A 23548-nucleotide genomic window follows, 5' to 3' on the forward strand; every position below is an offset into this window, starting at 1 on the left:
TTCAGTGAATCTATGAGGTTCGTTCAAAACAATGATTTTATTAATGACGCAGGAGTATAGCTTTGATTGAATGATATAATGCATGAAGTTACGAGACAATTACCTACAATTGCATACAAGTCATTGTAATATTTCATTGCAATGAAACAGGCATCATATCCTGCATGACTCCTGAATACCAACATAGCAGCAATACTCTTTCCAATATAGACTCTGCTCAGTCACCTCAATTTTACTTTCTATGTCTTCTTCTCTTCTTGTTATTCCCCTCTCTTTCCATCTGCCTCTTAACGCTCTTAACCAACTGCGACAGATCCTTCTCGTTCCCACCATTATCCTCATTACTCTCTCCAGGTAAAGTCCTCTTAACTCCCGAAGCTGAAGATCTACCTTCATCATTCTCGCTGTACTTCTTATTTTGACGTATCTTGCTTCGGTGCGATAAGAGGTCTTGCATCGCTTTGGTTTTGGTGTAGCTGAAGAGAAATGAATGGATAATTAGCATCATCATCCATACCATGAAAAAGGAGAAGGAGGCGTCGGTTGAATTTGGGTTTTCCAAATACACGTATACAAAAGATTTTCACTCACTGTGGATTACTTGGATCAATAGCGAATTCAGAATCTTCGTGAATCGCTTTAAATCTAGGATCAGAAACGTTGATCTTCCATCCTTCAGGTCCCAATTCCTTCTCTTCTTCCCCAGCTTGCTCTGCTTTTTTGGTACCTCTTCTTCGACGTCTTTTTTTGGAATCTTTCTCGGATTTTATGATATCTTTCATGGAGAAGTTCGTATCTGGTTTAGAGGAAGTGCCAACCAATGCTGAAACATCTTCTTCTTCCTCGTCATCATCAGTCGATTTAGATTTATGATGAGATTTATCTTTCCCGTTGATTGTGAACTTTCCTTTACTGTTCGATTTAGGTTTCTCAAATTCACTCTCAACATCTTGGTCATCCTCCTCATCCTCATCACCACTATCACTTCCGAAGAAATCGTCTTGTCCCTGTCCCTTCCCTTCCCCTTTCTCGGAATCATCATCCTCATCATTGTTAAGCGCTTTAGTAGCTCTTTTCAATTCCATCTTCTCCTTCTTCCTATTTTTCTTCTCTTTCATTCTCATCTGATATCTCTCCAACGTGGTCATATTCTCTTCGTCCACTTCTTTTCCTCCCAAACCAGTACTCAAGGCAGGTTTGAACGTGATTTCCATTTCGCTTTCCTTCTTCTTGCCTTTGTTTTTGGGTTCTTCAATCATATCTGCGAATGAAGTTCCGGCTTTACCCCATATATCGCCATCTTCATCGTTACCCGCCAATAACAAATTTCGTAATTTCTCCGTACGTTCTTTTTTACTCTTCTTGTCTTTCCCTTTCCCCTTCTTTGTCGCCTTTGCTCCTTCTAATTCTTGACCATCCTCATCTTCAACTTCAGATGAGAGTGACGCTTCACTACCTGATCCGGCGACAAGATTGTTGAAGTCCTGTTCTTCGATCTCTTCTCTAGTTAATGTTCGTCTAGTCATCTTGACTCGATTGGGATCATCTTGATCCCATGTTAATTTCACTTTGGAATGACGTAGTGCCTAGAAATGATTTGAATGTCAGCTAAAATGAACGTACCCTCTCTGCGGTCCATTCAGCTAGACTCACATCCGTAACGAAATCATTCCCCTTGTATCCTTTAGCTTCTTTATTCGCCTCATCTCTGTTGTCGTGACAGTTCGTAATCAGCTGAAGTTTAATACGCGATACAGATATGATATTCTAGTTCAGAACTCACCTAATCTCATCATCTGCAAAATCCATCTCCTCGGGGACATAACTGAGATCCATGATATTCGCTGTACGTTCAAATTCAGTACCATTACATTCATTCATGACGTGTTCTGCAGCAGCGACGGTGGAGAAGGTAGCGATGGCGTAAAAGTATCTATAAAACCGAATCAAGATACAAAGATGGATGATCAGCTCAATCTCTCCATGGACGACTGATTGTTCGGATATGATCCAACAAGGTTTGGGGAACAAGACTCACCTTAACCTTTCCAGTTGATACTGTCGGAGTTGATCCATGTCGATATCCTCTGATCCAGCATCTGACTCTACATCCGATATGATCTCCAGACCATCGATCTCTTCTCGGGGTCGATCATTCGATCGTTTAGGTTGAGCATCCTCATCGTCATCGTCTTTTTCACCTTCCGCCTCGCTCGGCTCTTCATCTTCATCTTCATCTTCATCAAATTCAAATTCACTTTCCTCCTCGTCATTTTCTTCTCCTTCACTCTCCTCCTCGCTTTCTTCTGCTCTTTTCCTCGGCACTATAGCCTCCTTGGGACCTTTATTCTTCTTCTTACTATCCTTATGCTTGCTAACGAATATACCACCACCTGGACCTTCCTGCTCTTCTTTCTCCATGCGCTGTTTACCGAATTCACTAGGATATATCTTGACACTTAACAATTTGCCCAATTCAACATCTTTACTACTACTACCAGTACTACTCGCACCAGCATTCTTAAGGAAAGAGTTGAACACTGAGAACAGATCTCGTGCTTGGAGGTTATCCCAATCTAAATTGACTGCTGCTATCCTCTTAGTAGGCGGTACGAACTCTTCTTCCTCCTCTTCTTCATCTTGATCTTGGTCGTCCTCACGTGGGAATGCTGAAGCGGGTTCTTCATCTTCTGATAAATCGACATTCAGATGATCCTCATCTTCAGAGGATGATTCGAATTCCGACTCGGATTGTGAGACATATCCAGGTAACTTTGATTTCCTTTTCCCGCCAACTTCCAGTTCTTCTTCTTCAATATCATCCTCTGAGCCCTCACTTTCATCTTCCGATCCAGATGATTCCAATGCACCTTCACCTCGAGCGTAATCTACGAATCCGCTCTGCGCATCCTGTTCCTCTTCGCCTTGCTCAGGTGAACGCAATCGATAGAAACGTTTTAGTTGATCTTGATGGTGAGAGCTGGCCAATGGTCTACCTCGCTTATCTACTCGACCTATGACCAGAGATGATAATCCACATCAGTATCTATATTGACCCACGACCGAGAGCTGGATGATAAGGAAGTGGAGAGGAACTCACTTGAAGCTTTACCTTTACCTTTACCCTTCCCACCGAATTCTTCAGATTCCAATACATCCTTGAATCTCTCGTCAATCTCGACTTTGAGGTTTTTCTGCTTGGGACGTCTGAATCGAGGATCTGTCTTCAATCGGGCGAATCGTGGGTCTGACATGGTGATTGCTGTACTGCTTAGTATGATGAAATAGTATTATCATCGATGAACTGGTGCAGTCTGAAATTTCTGAAAAATCATAATAACAGGGTGGTCAAAGGTGGAGGTGGAACAAGGAGAATGATAACAAAACCATGACGTGGACTAAATGCTCCATGACATCCCACTTCCATCACTCAGTAGTAGACAAATTCGCGTGTCAAGTCGAAGTTGTGCTTCTTTCTCTTCTCCTTCTCCTTCTTCTCCTTGTAAACAATCGTATCGTATCGTATCGTCAAGCGGACGATGCGATAATCTTCCTCCCCCTCGGCGGGTCAAGATTATAAGGTGCATTGAGGAGAAGCTCATTTGGAATTTGCAAATAGGTTTCTCCTCTTTCCTTCTTATACGCTTGATCCCCTTCTCCTCCTTGACGCCCTCTACTCTTTTCCCCTATGATGAGAATTGCCAACAACTATAGAGTCAAGCTCAGAGACCCTAGTCGCTTTGCCCTAAAAAGCAAATGTGCTGGTCATTGTCGAGTACTGGCCTGTTTGACAGTTTACTGAGGGATTCCAGTCCTCTCCAACTCCCTTACCCGCTTGTTGATATCTCACCACCGTATGTATCTCATCTCGTATAACTATGATTGTACATCTCTCAGATTCTGCATGTCATGCATACGTTACAACTGCCCTGTCGCCTTGTGTCTATGTGCTTGACAGACCGATACTTGTATAATCGAGCATGGACTGACTGGGTTGTTACATCGTATAGAAAATTTGACTACATATGCCTGTCTATGGACAAATGAAACGAATATTCCACGTCATCAGTTTCTCGCATGACCACTTCTCCTTCATTCGTGGGAAATCACCCAATAAACACCCATTTTTTTCTTCACCGTGGGAATATTGATCCATCCCATCTCTCTCTTCTCCACTTTACAGGTCCACTCAAAGCAATCGAAAACAACCATGTCACAGGAAGAAGGAGATGGACCCTCTGCCACTCCCTTCGACCTGCTCATCAACGCCATAGCAGGATCAACAGACTATGTCCATCCTACCGACATACCTGCAGCCAGGGAACAATCACAAGACTCCAATGTCGATCAGACGCTGAATGGAACTCTGGCCAGCGCCAGCGCAGTACAAGTGAGTCTCACAGCTGGTCATGCGTCCTCCTGGATGGTGGCCTTATCAGCTGATGAAGGATATACAGACTACCAATAAGTCTGCCAGGCGAGCCCGCCGGAATGACTCACCCACTCCGCGTCAAAAGGAGATATCCAAAGTCCTCTCTGAACAGATCATACACCAGAAAGGTAATAACGCCACTACGATCGAGATATGGCATCCTACAGCGGGTCAGAAGAGTTACGGCAAAGAGAGGAGGTGAGCTTCTCCTTTCCTGTACCGTGTCTTATGGTACAATCTCATGCCGTTTCAATAATGCAGGATACTTGCACCTCCTCCCAAATTATGTATATCCGGTACAATCCTCCCATCTATCGCTTCCGTCACTCTCTCAACGACCTCCGCTTCAGCAACTATATCAAGTAGTCAGACCCATATCATCGCTCCATCTTCATCTGAACCTCTGCTGAGCCTCTCTGGTACACCTGATGTAGCCGACGTCCATATGGAAGGCCATAACGAAAGCACAATCAAGACGAGAAATAAGAAAGGCGATAAATCAAGTCATCAACGCAAATTGATCTATGCAGCTCGTAATGCAGGATTTGGGGCTACTCTACCTAGATCACGAACTAATGTAGAAGGGAAAGATAGGGAATTGTTATTAGGAGATGGATTGAATTTTCCTGGATTGTGGATCGGTGAAGAGGTTGGAAAGAATAAGGAATTTCGTCTGGAACTGAAAGTGGACATTGGACCTGAACCCTCTACTATCTCAACCATACAAGAGGTTCAACCGCCTGGAGCAGGTCTTGGAGCTGAAGATAATGGTGCAGAAGAGGTACGACAGCACGGTCTTCGAGAACAACAAGAACAGCGTCAACAGGATGAACAAGGATCAGGACCATTCCATGACATTCAAATAGATCATACTACTTCACTCTCAGAGGTATTGGAACCCTCTTCCATAGAAGTGCTACAACCTCTGGCGGAAGCTGTCAGAGACGCCAACGATGAAACTGCTGAACAGACTTCGGCGGAACATTTACCTACACCGCAAAATAACACATCAATCAATTCACCTGCAGTGCAAACAGTCCTTGAAGACAGCAATCAAACTTCGTCCGGGAGGGATCCTTCGAACGGAGATGCTCGGCATATCATCAAACCAGTGTCAGCGCCTTACCTTACATTCCTTTCCACATCACTCAAGTTGGTTTCTAAACCATCCCAGAAAACCGCAAAGGCCCGTTCAATGACCAGTTGTTTCTCTATCAATTCATCTTTCGCATTATGGACTAGAATTCATGCTCAGACGGTCCGAACTAAATATATGAAATTGGAATGTGCAGAAAGTGAGGGTGAAGGCAGGTTAACTTCGAAAACTGGGAAATGGACACCATTCAGATTCGAGATTATCAAACGAGCTTTTCCTCCGCCAGTAGAGAAGAAATCTAAAATCCGAAATCATCCCGAACCTCGTATTGAAGTAGAGGCAGATGTTGGTAATGAGGATATCCTAACGTATGGGTCGATAGTCAGATTAGTAGATCTTCAAAGTGGTATAAAGAGTGATTCAGTTAGAATAGTGAAAGTCGAAAGTGGTGAACATAAATTGAATGGCGAATCGGATGGGCATCCAATCAGCGAATTACAAAGGATCGGTTTGATAAGGCTAAACACGGACGGATCTGATTGTTTAAATGAGGATGGGCAGAGGTATTACCTTTCGGCACCTGGTGCGAGGCTTGGTGGAGGGGAATTGTTAGATGGACGATCGGGACGTGCGAGACCTATTTTAAACAGAGATAAGAAACGACCATTACCAGTGTCGATATCATCTACGAAAGATGATAGTAGTAACATTCCAGATACTTTGGATGGTCTGGGACCGCAATCATTACCGGAACGGGAGGTGGAAGAAGGAGGAGAGCCGCCGAAGAAGAAGAAAAAGACGAAAAGGAATGCATTGGCTGCTGCAGTACTGGCGGAAGATGAAGATGGAGGATCACAAACTGTTCTGTCATGGGTTCAAGCTAAGACGAATGATATCCCTCCAGAGTCAGATGATGGAGTGACGGTGAGGGTAGAGAAAGTAGAAGATTGGATGTCATGGATTATAGGTGGTGTTGGTGAGTGATCATGATCCTCAATCCTTCTCGAACTGCTGAGAGGTCAAGGGGAGACCAGGTGTTGATTGGTTCAATTATCATAGCATGTTCATCTCAGAGCATTCATCAGACCGTTTCTGCATCTACCGAGACTCTCAAATCAATCAACCCATTACCTGAAATATTGGTCTCACCGACATTTGATCCTCAATACAACACACTCGACTTAACATTATCTCAGTTCCATTTCCCTTCTTCCGCTGCTTCGTCCAGAGTAGACGAACCATTGGAAGTATATTTGGGACCCATCGGACCACTGTTCGTGACCTGTTGGAGATCCACCTCTCACAAGAACACACCTACCGCTGCTATACCTTATCAACCCACCGAAGAGAGTATAGATGACGGAGAGAAAGTGGTTTCGTCCTTCCCTGCGGATAAGAAACATGTGATTGTCCGAGTGTATTTACCTGATATTGAGGAAATCAGAAGAGTTGTGAAAGATCTCTTGGCAGGAATCAAGGAGGTAGATGAGGATGAATGTAGGAAGAATCAGGAGGGTGTTGAGGGGATAGAACCAACAGTTCAAGGTGGATTGACTACTGTGGAAGATGATCAGGACCAGATACACAGTCAGACCCAAGTTCAAGATGGAAGACCTGAAGATGAGTCGAAAGATGCCGATTTACCCGACTCTGGATTTTTCACAAATGAATCTAAATTGGATACTACGACATGGTTCAATCCTGAAGATCAATCTCATCCTGCTGATAAACTTGATGATCTATCTATCGCTACTGCATTAGAAATGACCAGTACGCTCAATGACCTAGGTCCTTTCGTCTCTTCTTCGACTTCGTCAGATTCACATCATGTCCAGGGTACCAATGAAGGAAATGGGATGATCATTGATCCTTCTCTATCTGAAGGGACACGAGAACATACCCATACTCAATCTGAATCGTATGGTGCGCTCCAAGAGCAGAAGCAAAGGACAATCAGTAATGGTCATGATAACTTTGGGGAGAACAATACTATCAAATTGCATTTTGCACCCCAGTCTCAATCCGATGGTGCAGTTATAGATAAATCGGGATCAAATATATCTTTACCTTTTGTACTAATTAGACAGTCCGATGGGATAGGATTTGGGATAGATAAATCGGTAATTATCGATGAGTTATCAAATGATATCAGAGTGATCTGATTGAAGACGATGTAGAAAAGTAAAATGGATGGATATGACTTGTCCAAAAATATATTGTACTGATTTCTTTGTATATGTAAAACCAAGCATGTGAATGAATCTTGATATGGGAGATATGGGAGATACAAGACGGGCATTAATCCTGAATTGATGTTCATGTTCACTTGATTGATTTTGCATGTAATGTGATTATCGATGCTGCTGATATATACTATTACGATGATTTATGTTTTGTTCGATAAGTATCAAGATATCGAACACGGGGCAGGGATAAGTCAAACCGAAAACCGAAAAACCGAAAACTGAAAAATCTCAAAGAAAGCAAAGCAAAGCACAGAAGAGTAAAAGGAGATTATGAGGTAAAAAAGTCCATCCGTTAATTTTTTATATTGATAAATACGAAGAACACAATAAGATAAGTGGGAGAGATGTGAGGATCTTAATGGAAATTCATCGGTTATTGAGCGATGGTGAATGGTGCCGATAACCCTATCAAAGAAGCAACGATCATATATCAGTCAAGCAGCGTCCTACAAGAATCGAGATGAAATACTTACAAGCTTCATAATCTGATCCTTTCGTTCTATCACCAGTGATATGTAAAGCTCTCATCAAAACTACACAAAACAAAACAAATCAGCTTATATTCCTTTATACAAACCATATGTGTTATTCAAGTAGATTTCGTATAGACAACTCACACTTATAAGTCCCATTAGGTATACTTGTCCCATTAGCGAACTGAGCCTGTTCCAACGCAAACGTAGAATAATCATTTCCTTCCCCATCAACATTATCAGTCGATCTTGGGATATAATCTGTTTCAAACAAGTTGCCTAAAATAGGTACTTTGGCGAATGTATTGGATTTTCCAGATTGGTATGATGAACATCCTTTACCTTGGAAATTCGTTAATTGACAATATAGCGAGATGAGCGATTGGGTCTTGGTCGATTTCCAACTGGCGATTTCGGATTGTAAAGATGATGAAATCGAGTTGATCTTTCTCTCCTCTACCAATCTCTTGTAGATCTCCGGTTGAACAGGAGAGTTTGATCTCTTTGAATTGTAATTTGGTGTGAAACCCAAACTTGAATTGGCACCAACCAGATCAATCAACAATAAAGGTGTACCACCGACCAATCTATATATAACAGTGGGGTACGAATCATTTTGGAAAGTATACGAATGTCCAGTTGAAGATTGGACTGAACCGCTCTCATCTAAGATTGTGGGCGAGTTGATACCTAGGTAATCGGCTGTGGGATCCAATACGGGCATATCTCTCATTTTCGCTGCTACACCCAGATAAGGTACTTGAGCGTTGTTATCGGAATTATCACTTGATACTTGGATGAACCCAGAGTAAATTGGGAACTGCTTGGCATCGAGTCCAGTTGGTGCTGTAAATTGCATGATCACCACCCAGGTGGTTTTGGGAAGTAGAGTGACGGATGATTGAGAGAATTTGACTGTGGCTTGGGATGAGACTTGAGGAACGGGTTGATCGTTGGATTGGTTCATGCCCTTTTGAAAACAAGACCTATTAGCATTGTACTACCTCGTCTGTGCTGGTTGAGGACAGATACCACTCACTGATCTGTAAGCCAAAGCGGTACCAGCAGGTACGTTTGACAATTTATACTTTACAATCTTGTTCGAGGGATTGGTCAAAGTCAAGTACTGAGTACCCGCGAAATAGTTTGTATCGTTCAACAAGATCTCCGAAGGGGATACAACCACATTGGGACTGATAGCCTGGGCGATATTGAGTTTACCTGCACCTTGCACAGCGACATTGGCGATTGTACTGTCCGTTACGGAGGTTTTGAGTGAATCGGCAGTAGATTGTAAAGCGTTTTTCACCTTATCTGGGGAAACGTTGGTATTCCCTTTAGAAGCGATGTACAATGCTGATGATCCTGCTACTAATGGAGTAGAGTACGAAGTACCTTCGACAATGGACCAATTGGACATGGTCGCAGGTAAGATCACGACCATGTTGGTTCCAGGAGCTACGATAGATGGGGCCAAGAACAAATCGTTGGTAGGTCCAATCTCACTGAAATACGAAGTGATATTTCCAGTGAATGTGTTGGGTGATTGGTAAGGGTTGAAACTGAATGTAACGGTAGTATTCGTCGAGGTGTGGTTGGTGATCTGTGATAAGAGGTAATTACCATCTTCTAAACTGATCATTCCGAAATCCAATGGGAAATTCTGATAGAGAGGAACAGTATTGGCAGTGTTGATAAGGAACATTTGTCGTCCACCTTGATAATAGATGTTCTGAGCTTTTTGTTCTAAAGAACAACCACCTCTTCTGACTAATGTGACGTAACCGCTCAAGTTGGGCGTACCGTCAGGAATCGTACATCCATCGTCGGCGACGGATGAGTCGGTGGTGAATGCGTATAAGGGGTATGTACCGGCAGTGTAAGTCTTGTAATTGTAGTATGGGATTGGACCGTAGCCAGTGGATACCGTGGCAAGTTGTGATGGGTAAAAGGCATTGTCACTTGAACCGACGTTGATGACTCCCAAACCGGCTCCAGGGGAATAAGAGTAGAAAGCACCGACTTGACCTTGATTACCTGCTGAAATGGCAAGCACGACACCGGCAGCGCTCAGTCGACTGGCAAAGACTGATAACATGCTTTCGGTCCATCCGGAGGTTTCACCTAGGAGGATTTCATATCAGCACTGTATTCCTTTGTCAAAAGGAAAGTAAAGAATAAATGGGTATCTCAAGGAATAGACCCATATGAGAATGGAAAACTTCAACTCACCAACACTAAGATTGATCACATCCACCCCATCATCGTAAGCTTTCTGCATAGCTTGTAAAACAATATCATCCGTCGTTGCACCATTACATCCAAATACTCTGTACTGGTACAAGGACGCTTCGGGCGCTACACCGGTCACACCATACTGGTTGGCATTGGCACCGATGAGACCAGCAGTAATAGTTCCATGGGAATAACAGTTATCGAAAGGATCATTGTCTGGTACAGGGTCATTGGAACCATCAAATGAATCACCAACGAAATCGTATCCTCCAACAATCTTACATCCTGAACCATAACATCCTCCTAGGGGTTCACGAGTGTAATCTACTCCACTATCGATGATGGCCACTTTGACACCTTTACCTTTGTTTCCTGACGCATGGACTGATTCAGCTCCGATCTGAGATAAGACTGAGAACCCTTTGTTGGATGTAGACGAAGAAGAAGAAGTAGCGGATGGAGTGGAAGTGACGGTTGAGGTGGTACATTTCTGATTACGTCCTTTACCCGTACAAGAGGTTGTAGTAGTTACCTTGGCGGATGTAGAGGTAGAAGAAGAAGAGTATGCTTGAGCAGAAGAGTTTCTGAGTCCGGTAGCAACAGACCATTGATACGATTGGGCAGTAACGGGTTGAGCAGGTAAGTTGAGTAAGTGAACTTGTCTGAAATCGATTATACCTTCTAACGATAAAAGGTTGGCCAAGTCCTATACAACGGAATATGCAAAGCAAATTCTGTTAATAAAGTGTCCTTGCCATCATGATGAATGAAGGGAGACATACCGAATCCGTATCCAAGGTAATACTGGCACCGAGGAAGAGATCATTGGAATATTCCTGGTGGACCGTATAAGCTGTATTTCGTTCTTTCAATTGACCGTAAATCGCCTCATGAGGTGATTTAGCCTCTCTTTTCATTCCTGAGGAAGTCAGATGGGCATTGGAGTCGAATTCGACGATATATCGACCTGGAACGATGGATCTATATAGGAAGTAACAGATACATAATATCAGCGGGGTACGTGTCTATGGTAGGATCTTCGTTGACTCACCCAGATGTAGTCTTCTTCACATCGGCCAAGCTGAACGCATCTACGTTCACCCCAACCAGAGCGAGGGTAAGGGATAAGAGAATCGATGATTTCATTGTTTAGATTGATTATTTCGCTGTCGAGGAGATAATTTTGAAACGTAAAGCGGGGGGTTATAGGAGTAAATTGGAAAATTGAATGTTATTACTGGAAAGATCGTATGTCTTGCTAAAGAGCGTGTGAGGGTTGGGATGCCTCAAAGTACCGAGGTTGAGAGGTAATGTCGATCAGACGTCAATCAAATACCCGAAATAGAGAGCGCAGATGATTGGGTTGATGGTGAGCTATACCAAAGAAAGAGTGAAAGAGAGATCAAAAGGCTAAATGAAGGAATAGAATGATCTACGCTACCCTCTCATTAGCTCTGATGACAGATGCTCTGATGACAGGCGACTGATGTCAACAACACAAAACCGATGATCGCGAGGTGATCGAGGAATGTACGAGGAAGGACGAGGAGGAGGATCGCGGTGTAAAAGTTTGTTGACATGATTCTGAGTTGACATTTTGCCGGAGGACTCGGACTGGCTTCTGTTTCTGAAGTTTTTACCCTGAACATGGAAAACAGGATGAGACATTACCCATTCTATGGGTCGGACCGAACCCCATGTGGGAAGCAGTGACGAGATCGAATGAAGCGTTTGACGCGTTGTAGGTACAGTACAATAATATCACCGGTACATGCACATGAGTCGATTAGTGGAATGATCATCTGCTTACGTGCAGGTACTGGAAGCACGAAGAAGAGGTCGGAAGTAAACTGATCCCCAAGTGCTGACAGTGACATGAAGTGGACGCGTGATTGTGATTGTGATCAGATCAGATCTTCGTCGGATCTACATGACGGCGATCTGTCAATCACACTCACTCGATTGATTCTAATTGATCATCAACGTTCATATCATTCCTGCCCCAGGATATCGTAAATTATCACATGTCCCGCTGAGATAAGATGATTCTTTGCCAACTCTTTTCTATGACATCGTGTGTCTATATGAGCGAGTGTGGACGTGTAAACCAAACACATCTTCTTTCATTCTTTCATGCTAAGTTCGTCAATATGAAACTCTACTGATTTATGTACCTTGCTCTTTCTCCAAAACCCAATGATTCACTGTCCTTTCTCGCTTTATCACTTTCTGTGTGTATGTATCAAATGACGATTCGAGATTGTCCATGGTCGATTTTATGCACATGACCTGATACGATCAAATGATTTCTCTCAAACCACCAGAGTGTCCTTCCCACTCCACCAATATTGTTGTTGATGAGTACCCAAAAGTTCAATTATAACTCCTCGATACCCCAAGAAAGCATTCCATCCCTTTACATCTCTCATTCGTGCTCTTGAAATCGTCCATGATATTCGATAAATGACCAGAGTGACCGGTTACAGTAAATCACATAAATTTGTATGGAACAAAGACGTGGGTACCATCTTCTTTCATCATATATTGACCTTGACCTTGCCCTTGTTCATTCGGATTCGGTATCGGATAATTCCCATCTTGTAGATTCATCTGATTGGAGTTCAAAGGTGGTGGACCAAGATGATTAGGCATCATATTACTATTATTATCCGTAGTAGGAGTAGTGAACATCTGATATTTCTGCTGCTGAGGTTGGGGGTTATATATCCTTGAATTCGTTGATGTCGATTGACCTCCATCGCTTTGATTCGAGTTTATCCAATTATCGTAAGTCACACTTTCATCTACCGGTTCCATCAATCCTCCCGCGCCCGATGAAGAGTATGCGTTGCGTTGGTCATCAGACGCAGGGATATATCCTCTCATCAATGACATACCGGATGTGTCAAAGGTAGGAGAAACGATAGGTGGGGAAGTATAGGGTGGCGAGGTTGTCGATAGGGTAGGTTCGCTATTATGTGATGATATTCGATTGTGATGACTATGGTTATGATTGTGGTAATGGTGTTGATGATGAATATGCTGATGTTGTTGCTGTTGATAATGCTGCTGCTGCTGATGATGATGATGATGTGCAGAGTGTGAGCTTGTGGTAGACCTCGATTGCGCATCTGAAGGCAAACTAGGCTGGGTGGTATTCTGACTATCATTTGTCAATTTAGCAAGATCGGATAACACGGCTTCCCAGGTGCCATCCGATTGAGCTTGACTGGATGCTGGTGAAGGTCGTTCTTGCCATTCTTTTCGAAGACTGAAAGCCCAACAATCTGTCAGATCATTCTAACCATGTTCAACAGGATGAGTTTACTTACTCAATTGATCGTTCCCACGCTTTGGCATGAGCCCATCTTAGTTCCTGGATTTATCGTCAACCAAGCCATTCCGCCTGCAGCATAAGGGTACTTACGTTCAGAGCTCTGATACAGATCTGAATATCCTCGTCGGATCCTCCGGCCCTAGCCAACAACATGGCGGTATAGTACGTTCCATCCCTTACAAGACTGGCATCCCATTCAAAAAATCTGGGTTGAAGACGGACAAGTCAGCGAAAGGGCATAACCACACATCATAAAGGGAGATAGAATTTACCTAGTCCCAACATATCTTCGCACAATTTCCATTATCTGCCTAGTTTGCACATCGCATTTACTTTTGGATATGTCGAGTAGATGTTGGGCGTTGAGCAGGTCATTGTGCATGGCTTCGGGCGTAGATGGATTAGATTCAGTGATGAAAGCTGTAGTCTGAGCTTGGGCAAGTTTTGATATTCGGTCTTCGAGATTCGTTCGAATAACATTTTGAGCTTCGAACAGGAAGATCTTCCATCCATCTGCAAAGCTATCATCATCACAACGCGTCAGCTTTGCCAATCATATGGAAGAATCGGGTGACCTACCGAATCACCTCATCTCCCTGAGCGAACGAAGGTCCGGAAGCTGACGCCTCATATTTCAGTTGGTCGAAATCTTCCCAACATCTTTCTAAGGCTTCCCAAGCTTGCTTGACGAGATCACCGTTAACGGCAGTACGTCTTTTGGCTGCAGGTCCAGTTAAAGCTTTGTTGATCTTCCGACAGGCAAGAGCCAGATTGATGGGAGCGGTAGCGAATCTACTTGATAACCTGAACGCTGCTGAATCCCGAACAAGAGATCTATGGTCGATGGAATCTTGCATAGTTTCTAGGTCTTCATCGTCCAGATGTAGTCGACCACCTTTCAGACCGGTGGTGATACCTTCATGTACGAATGCGTCTGTGAAACAACAAACTCAGCTTCATACCTAAACGTTGGGTGGAATAGAGGATGAAGCGTGACTCACACCAATAGATCCTGACTCTGACCCGCACCAGATCCTGTCCATCTAAATCATCGGACCCGCCATTCACCCCGGCGGCACCACTGGGTCGACCGTCGTAGCCCATCGCAACAAATGAACAGAGAGTGAAGACTTGAGAAATTGCAGCTTCATACATCGACAATCTCTCGACGGGAGATGCGATACCTACAAAAACTTGAGTCAACATGCCGGATGGAAGGTCCAGAAGTACTGATTCACTTACCATCTGTCAACGGTAGAACCATTAATAAAACCCTGACACCGTCCCAGGTAGGTCTTCTCATCAACCCATATTCATCGATCTCTTTGAGGATAATCTCAATGACAAATTTCATTCTCTCCTTTCTCTTCTGCCTATCATTCTCTCTGGTCATCTCTGCATCGCCTGGACCTAGTAGACTGATATCTTCCAAAGGAGCACCCCCACCTTCTGGAACATCGAGTTTCCCATATTCATCGACGCCATACGAGACCGCCCAAGCGTATAGAACATGGCATAAGATAGCTCCTTCAGGTCCCATGGCGGATGCTGAAGGGATAGGGTTGGACAAATACCTTCCGATGAAATTCTGAGGATCGAGAACCGGTCCTGTACAGAATCAAGGTGACTAAAGTCAAAACCGGCCACAAGATATTGGGGCGTAAGATTGACTCACGTTGAACTTGGAATCGTCTGAAGAACGCAGAATCGAAAAATTCTTTTGTCAGGTCAGGTATGATTCCTCCTCCATCTCTGGATTTTATTGGGCTCAGTGACATATCTGCGGTGGGTTCGCCCGTCTGATGAGCTACCGCAGCACTTGCAGCGGTTTTACCGAATAGCATTTCGATCTCTGATATCCTTTTACCTCGTCGAAGTTGCTTGGCGGCTTTCAGAGGGGCAAACTCGTCGCTGTGCATGACAGAAAATCAGTCATTCAACACATTTTTCCAATAGTTGAGACAGTATTTGGGTGGTCGATGCTTGTGATCTAGGACTCACATGCAATTTAAGCCCCTCTCTATGCAATTGGTGCACGATACTTTCTTTTGTTTAGTCGCACCTTTACTCCTACTGGGTCCTACTCCATCATCTTCCATCGTTGCTTTCTCCGCTGCTTCCTGCTTATCTTTCAAGTCACATTTGACCCTCCTATGCCTACATGCTCCACAAGCTGTAAACTGCTGTCGAGTAGTCTTCGATCCTGGCTTTTCGGGTTTGCCAGAAGGTCCAGCTGAGGCATTGTTCTTCGGATTGGTGGACTGAGCTGTAGGAAGTGGAGCAGGTACGGTGGATTGCCAAGCTTGGTGGTGGTCGATCGGAACGTTCGACATGACATCATGGGATGGGGGAGGAAGAGGGGGAGGGAAATAATCTTGCATGGCTGTGTTATGAGAGGATCCACTGTCCATCGGAACACCTGTAGGCGTATGTAGAGGAGGAAAGTATTCAGCCATATTGGGATTATGTGATGATCCACTTCCCAATGGCATCTCGTAAGGAGATACTATAATCGAGTGTTGCATCTGTTGATGCTGTTGCTGTTGGTGATCGAGATAATTGGGTGGAAGCTGATGTTGAGGTATCAGTACGGATGGACCATCATGCTCGAGTTTCGGCTGAAAGCTCGAATCGTAAGGTTGATTCAATGTCATATTGACGGGTGGACCAGGAGGTTGATTCTCGGCAGCATAAAAGATGTTGGGAGGTGGTGGAGGTGGGTAGTACCCTTGTACCTGTTGGACCTGGTTAGAATGCTGATGATGTTGATGATGAGCATGGTGATCATGAGGATTAGGATGAGATGGATGACCGTAAGGAATTTGAGGGAGATTGATGGGTGGTGGTCTACCTCGTTGGTTGGATCTATCCTGTTGCGGGTAGTTTGAGCCCTCGGCATGAGGGTAAGAATGGGGCATCTGTTCATTTTCCAAATCGGTCACCGTAGTCAGCAGGAATTCTTCCCACCAATTGGACATGGTAGAGACGATGAGGAGTATACGATGGAAGTTGATTGATGATGAGATGAGATTGGAAAGACGATTTTGAGATGATATCAGAATATGAACGATTCAAACTTACCTGGATCGGCCGGTACTATGAACAAAATCTTTTCCTTGTCATTCATCACCCTTTTACAAAGATGGGATATCCTTTCAGACAAAGATTAGAGATCCTAATTCTGGGTATCCTCCTTGGCGTTTTGTTAGTGAGTTAAATTCGAACCAAGGTCACCAGGTCAGGGCGAAACTGCTAGGTGTCTTGTCTTGTCTTGTCCTGCCTTGCCTTCTCCGATGAGCTGTTTGTAATTTGATAAGTCCAATTTGTAAATGGGAAGGACGGACGAGGATAGATGATGCACACTTTGAGGACTGTGCTTTGATTGAGTTTGATGGTGAGGACGGTGATGGTATGATATAAGCTGATCTAGAACGGTATTGTGGTCGTTTAATTAAAATCCAAACCAATAAAAACCTCGTGTTTGTTTTTGATGAACGCTGATGCCGATGCTGAAGCTGATGCTGATGGTGGGTGATTTAAGAGACTATTTGAAATCAAGATCATATTGATTAGCTCGTGATTGTGCTTGTGCTTGTGCTGGTCACCGACACATACACCAACATCGAACCCTTCGTAGTCGTTGTAAACGCAAAGCAGATGAGCATGTTATATATACATTTACATACCTTTATGCCCTGACGGATGGTTCTCAAAATCTGTCTGATATCTGATACTTGATGTTGAAACTTCTAATCTTTAATATATCGGACGAGTTTACTCCGAGATGCCCAAAGATATGGATATGGGTCCGTCCAAATCACTTTTAAAAGTTATGATCCATGCACGGTCACAACCACAGCCCTTTCAGCTGATAGAGTGGTGCGATGGTATGGATTATTGAGTGAATAAGACCGAAGGGGTCGTAGATGCTCCGTCCGGATGTCGGATTTGATGGCAGGGCGCCGAGGATCAAATTGCAATGACCAAGTTTCTGAGTTGTATTGTTGATGCAAATGTAAATCAAAGGATGGGTTGTTAATGTGGTCAGAATGCGACAAGATGGGGGATAGATGGATAGACGGATAGATGACCGAGATGAACGCCTCGGACCCTTTTCGAGAAACCCCTTCCCGATACGTTGAGGGGTAGGAAGATACGATGTTCTATGAGTGTGGAGTATATGCTTCCCAATTGATTTTCCTTTGCGTCTTGTCTCCACTAACTCGACTTCATCGAGGAGCAGTAAGAGTGAGGATGGTAGTGCGAAATGGATGATGATAAGAATGATCGTAATCGTAATCGCAATCGTAATCTTGAGGTAGGTGCAAGATGGTGGAATGTCGATCTGATCTGTGATTTGGAATCTGACACTAATTATCATTCCCGGTCTGGCCAGACCACCGATGGAGCCGTTTTTTTTTTATTCTTTCTCCTTTGGGTCCTCTCCGTCAACTTCGGGGTCGGGGATGGGTTAATATCAGCAGACAATCAAAGATGATGGAAGTTCTCTTTTGTTCTCTCTTCTTGATATGATGATGGGCAGGGCAAAAGAAATGCAACTGCTGAACTGGTACCAGATATCACTAAACTTTTAAACTACAGTACTAACCGTAAGATGATCTTTCTTTTTTCCCTTCTTCCCTGTGTGCCTGTTGTTCGTTCCTATTTTTTTTCTGTAGAAAAGGATGTTTAAAAGAACCCTTTTCTGCACATCTCGGACACATATCGTATAACGTGGAATGGAGGCAACATCTCTCATCTCACCACCTTGTAACATAGTGCATATGTGATGATGCATGAGAGATACCCCGGAGGTGGATGCAATGATTGTGAACGCCACTTATGTGTGACTCTTGTCAGCACCTTCCTGCACGAGGGGGAAAGAGAGATTACTGGTATTTGTTTCTCGGGTAAAATCATTTACTCTTAAAATGCCAATACGTTTTTAACGATATTAAAAAAAGCCCCTCAAAAGCTCCACTCTCAGCTTGAACTGCGATTACCAGGGTCAGATTGACACTCACTCACTTTCGTTCTTTCTCACGTTTTTACGATGGCACGCGCCTCATGCATGACTCACTCGTACCTTTGCCGGATGGAAAGCTGAAAACTGCAGTAAATCACCTTAAATATCCTCTCTCTCTCTCTCTTGTAATCGATGATACAGTACCCCGATGAAGGTAATTCATGCAATCTCACACTCTAAACAGTCTTACCGGAATTTTTACAGCACTACAGTCTGACTATGAGTATGATTTTCATATCCGTTACCAAACGTTTCGTTGTCGTTGTTGTCTGGAAGTGGATCAATCTCTCGTTCTCTTCAGAAATTTGAATGAGAATGGGAAAATGGTGGCGTTTTCACCTGGCGCCATGAACTGGAATAACACTCTTACGACGCTTTTTCGGCGAATCACCCCTTCGTATCTTTTTAGCTGACAGAACCTCCTTATCACTGCGATACCAATACTGCGATTCGGCATGTGTGACATCCCTCAGCTTTAGTACTGTGCGCTATACTGGTACTGCAAGGCTTAGCATTAAGGGCCATCTATGGAGAATTACAAAGTCGCTCTCAAAGGTTGAGTATATCTGCGAAAAAGATACGAGAGACCACCGATCTGGCCCAAGGAGAAATGCCGTTATGCGTTCGAATCCTTACCGTAATTTCACGTTGTCTCCTACGAAGCAGAGGAATGCGAGTTTGGTGTGACAGTCAGTGGTGAAACAGACGATCAAAGGTGATCTGCATGCATGCACGCGTCGTTGAACACGGTGATGATAACAATCTTTCAAGCTTTCAATGATACAGTACTGCAGCTGTACATACAAGCACAATGGTGTCTGCTGCTCTACAAGTGACGTCCTGCACTCAGAAAAGAGACTAAGTAATTTAGTATATGATCGGGAATGCTAAGTACTGTATAGCTTGAACACTTGTGATTTACTACTGTGTAGATAAATCCGTTAATTAATTACTCTTCCTGACCAATGACGAGGCCTTTCTTTTGGTCATATGCCGCTGAGCTCTCGGACGCAAATTGTGCAGCTGAATAAAGAGGCAGTAAACCACACCTTCCATCCTGCCCCTGTAGAGTGGATTGCGCATTCAATTCGCCAAGTATGGCTACTATACTGTCACTGTTCATGAAAAGGAAGACGATACGGCCGAACCTAATGCTGACGACTCTTCGGCTCCAGCAAGCTTCGAAACGCTTGTATACTCGGTGTCACCTCAAGAGACCGACGGTGGCGTTGCCACCCCCTTCCATCGTCCCTTTTTACTTTACCGTGTTACAGACGCCGAATCGTCCATGTAGCTGTCCATACTATCACTCACAATGCTGCACCATGTCTTAGCTCATTCAATATTGATATTCGAGCATGAAGTATGGCTTGGGCTTACCCAAAAGCTCTTTCTGATTAATCAAGAATTGACGAGATGAGTTGCAAACCGTATCGAAAATGAAGCTGGCAATCAAGACTGAGCATGGCCCACGCCATGATTGGCGTAAGGCAACCTAAGTTGAACAAGAGCTCTGATGGTAAACAATGAACGCCATTTCCGCAGTCGTCTTGCCAAGTTGCAAGAGCTCCACTCAGGGGGGTGGGTGTAGTAAATGATGCCGAATAGTACCCGTCGTAGAGAGTGCATGATGGCTGTTCAATGTTTACTGCATCCCATCTAAAACAGATAGCGACTCAATATCTGACTCAACTTCAACACATTTCCAATGTACTGTTCTATGCGTTCACGTAGCTGGATTCTCGTCCAGCAGCGCAGCTCCTTGGTGCTTGAAAGCCTCGCCACCAGTCTGGACGGCCTTGATCACTTCTTCCTACAATATCAAAGCCACACAGCCAGCTTTAGCTTATTACCATTTCCAATTCAGTTTTGAAAAATGACAACAAACCTCTTTTAACCGTAACATCACACCAATTATACTCAAGCTATACACATATAATGTATGACCCTATGTCAACTTTCCAAATACCCCATCAAACGACAAAAGGTGTACTCACTCGGTTCCCGGCGGTCCTACCAAACTAACACAGATAGTCTGCATTTCCATCCGCTGAGATAACAGACTATGGAATGGGACTTGTCCTATGGGGATGACAAGATGAGGACATCCACCTATACTTGCTGGAACGTATGGTCCAAGGGGACTAAGAAACGGATAAGTCAGCTGAGCAATACGGAATGATAAATCATAGGAGATGTCAAGAAATGAGGTTCTCACTTGGTATGTCGGCCAAGAGGGATGGATATATCATTTAGCTTTTGTTCGCGATAAGTTGGAAGCCATTCCAAAGCAGTGAGTTCGACATATCTGCCATCACACCCAGTATTATCATACATCAGCAACCCACGTACCAACCCCATTCATTGGACAATGACCACTCACAAAGAACTTCCTTCATCTACATCATTCCCCTCCAACAGGTCCAAGAACCATTTACCGGCTTTTTCAAGTTTATTTTTCACCGTCGGAACTTCTCTTCGTCCCATTCTTCTTGTTGGGCGACCTTGAACGCTTCTCTCACAAGATGACCTAGGGGAGGTAATCTACCTTCATGTCGGGATTGATACCTCTCATATATTCCTTTCCCGAAATCCTTCCATTGCCACCTATTCGAAAATTTTAATTAGTCAAATCACGAGATTGGAAGACAGAGGATGACTAACGCTCCGATGGCTTTTGGTATCTCATCTTCTCCTATAATATCAACTTGTGTAGCAACAATCTCTGAGATATTTACTTTCTTCACATTTATCTTGGCCGCTCTGGAAGCATCTTCTAGGAAATTTAGGAAAAGGTCTTTGATATCTTGTTGTAAGTTCCCCATATCATCGGAAGGTACCAGCAGAGTGGTAAGTCTTGCGTGTTTTTCTCGCTGTTCGGAAGACCTAGGAGAGGCAAAGTCTTCGAGGTAAGCCGAGATCCAGTTTCGTATGGAGGGATATGACCATAAGACGCGCTCTTCACTTACCAGATTTGCATTACACGTTTCACAGTGTCAATACTCCTAGCGAGGATGCCAACAGTATCCACCCATGGCAGGGCAGGTAAGACACTTTTCGTCGATACCAGTCCATGAGTAGGCTGGATTGGAGTACACGGCGAGTAAAACACCATCTTTTGGTCCTGACTCTTCATTACTTACTCGAACTCCATATATTCCTGCGATCGCCGCTGGATGTCTGATTGAACCTGCAATAACAGACTCAGTCAGCTGTCGGCTCAAGTCTGTACAGATTAGGAAGAGAATACTTACCATCTGTGTCTGAGCCTACGGAAAAATCAAGCCAATCATATGAGGCTATTGCTGAAGCGCTACCCGAGGATGACGATCCGCAAGATTGACATCCGTCTGCACGGGGGGAGAATGGACTGTAGGGTACCATATCGAGAACATTCGTAAGCGCAAGATCAATACATGGAATCGAGCAGATAGTGCTCACTATAAATCGTCGTATGTATCTTCAACCTTTTTCACAATCACCATTGTTCAAACATCCCAACTGATACTCGTCAATAGATGGACAGGGCTGACTTACTGTCAATCCAGATCGCAAGAATCTTGAAACGGTATTTGACCATTCAGTTATCAGCATGATCATCCTATCTTCGATTTTTCGTTTCCTTTGGAAAGTGTCTACCACTCACTGTGACGTTTTGACCTTTCCGACAATCACCGCACCAGCCTCCTCGAGGATAATCAAGCTTGGAGCTGTCTCTTGCTTTGGGAATCGGCCGTTCAGATGTGCGAATACTCTACTTCCTGCTTTAGTAGGAAGACCTTCGACATCGAAAATATCTGACTCTCATCATTAGCAACTAATTAAGCTGTAACACTAGGACTATTCGACAGCCTACCTTTCACACCCAATCGCAATCCTTGCAAGCTACCTCGACGATTCATACTGTACATTCTGGAAGGTACGGGTATCATCAGATTACCATCTCCATCCACCTTGTTCAGCATCGAATATCCTCCTGATCCATCATGTACAGGATAACATCCCAATACGAATGCCTTGGAAGTATCTGGATATAGACGATAGACAGGGTATAGACCGGTCTTCGAATCTCCATTCTCGGATCTATAGAGGTATGATCCGGTGATCTCTAGGAATGGCCATTTTAGCTTGATGATCTTAGAAGAACAGCTTGAACACTTTTGAGCCAGGTTGATGGTTTTATCGATCACGACAAGAGCAAACTGTGTAGACTGAGAGATCCATTCCAGTACTGACTCCTCAAGTACAAGACCGGTTCCGTGATTTTGTGATCGAAGGACTATATTCTGCATCAAACCAGGGCAGAGCACATCATCTTCATGAAGGTACGCTCGTATCACTTTCTCCAACACCTCTCGAGTTACAGGAACTCCAGGAGTAGATGGGAGACTTATGACGGTGATGGTCTGAAATTGTTTATCGCCTTTGAGCCCCGGAATGTGGGGGAGGGTATGTAGTGGATGATGATAAGGGGTGAAATAAGGTGTCCCATCGATGTGACACTGCATATGGCATAAGGCATCCATTAGCTCTCGCATGAACAAGCAGCGCGCTCGACACATTGGGAAGTCACTAACAAAAAGTTCTGGCTCCGGCTTGATAGTACCCAAGATAGTCTCTGTCAACGACATTTTGATATGTGTATCGTGCATATATACGATTGTCGGTGATGGATTATCGCGCTATATGGAAGATTTGAACGA

At 43.9% G+C, this 23548-nt stretch overlaps 5 protein-coding genes across 5 annotated transcripts; 1 reads left to right on the plus strand and 4 right to left on the minus strand.

Moving 5' to 3' along the window:
* Positions 1–232: 232 nt before the first annotated feature.
* Positions 233–3254, minus strand: V865_000877 (uncharacterized protein; the record flags this gene model as incomplete). The annotated part of the gene is made up of 6 exons (XM_066224705.1): positions 233–476; positions 592–1586; positions 1654–1708; positions 1784–1933; positions 2039–3014; positions 3101–3254. 6 exons carry the CDS (start codon positions 3252–3254, stop codon positions 233–235), a joined length of 2574 nt encoding a protein of 857 aa, XP_066080802.1.
* A 956-nt stretch (positions 3255–4210) lies between these two features.
* V865_000878 (uncharacterized protein) lies at positions 4211–7690 on the plus strand (the record flags this gene model as incomplete). Its single annotated transcript, XM_066224706.1, has 4 exons — positions 4211–4390; positions 4458–4630; positions 4694–6504; positions 6588–7690. The coding sequence occupies 4 exons, from the start codon at positions 4211–4213 to the stop codon at positions 7688–7690; spliced, it is 3267 nt and encodes a 1088-aa protein (XP_066080803.1).
* A 457-nt stretch (positions 7691–8147) lies between these two features.
* V865_000879 (uncharacterized protein) lies at positions 8148–11628 on the minus strand (the record flags this gene model as incomplete). The annotated part of the gene is made up of 7 exons (XM_066224707.1): positions 8148–8179; positions 8248–8307; positions 8392–9217; positions 9287–10371; positions 10480–11188; positions 11265–11463; positions 11534–11628. The coding sequence occupies 7 exons, from the start codon at positions 11626–11628 to the stop codon at positions 8148–8150; spliced, it is 3006 nt and encodes a 1001-aa protein (XP_066080804.1).
* A 1344-nt stretch (positions 11629–12972) lies between these two features.
* Positions 12973–16797, minus strand: V865_000880 (uncharacterized protein; the record flags this gene model as incomplete). Its single annotated transcript, XM_066224708.1, has 9 exons — positions 12973–13753; positions 13815–13858; positions 13910–14024; positions 14092–14340; positions 14399–14753; positions 14821–15003; positions 15062–15427; positions 15495–15730; positions 15821–16797. 9 exons carry the CDS (start codon positions 16795–16797, stop codon positions 12973–12975), a joined length of 3306 nt encoding a protein of 1101 aa, XP_066080805.1.
* Positions 16798–20571: 3774 nt separating this feature from the next.
* On the minus strand, positions 20572–23476 carry V865_000881 (uncharacterized protein; the record flags this gene model as incomplete). The annotated part of the gene is made up of 12 exons (XM_066224709.1): positions 20572–20658; positions 20734–20770; positions 20843–20989; positions 21064–21153; positions 21309–21452; positions 21510–21731; positions 21815–21927; positions 21989–22035; positions 22100–22215; positions 22492–22642; positions 22702–23347; positions 23423–23476. 12 exons carry the CDS (start codon positions 23474–23476, stop codon positions 20572–20574), a joined length of 1854 nt encoding a protein of 617 aa, XP_066080806.1.
* Positions 23477–23548: the final 72 nt, after the last annotated feature.

The sequence above is a fragment of the Kwoniella europaea genome, chromosome 1, assembly GCF_036810445.1.
Source record: "Kwoniella europaea PYCC6329 chromosome 1, complete sequence".
NCBI lineage: Eukaryota > Fungi > Basidiomycota > Tremellomycetes > Tremellales > Cryptococcaceae > Kwoniella > Kwoniella europaea.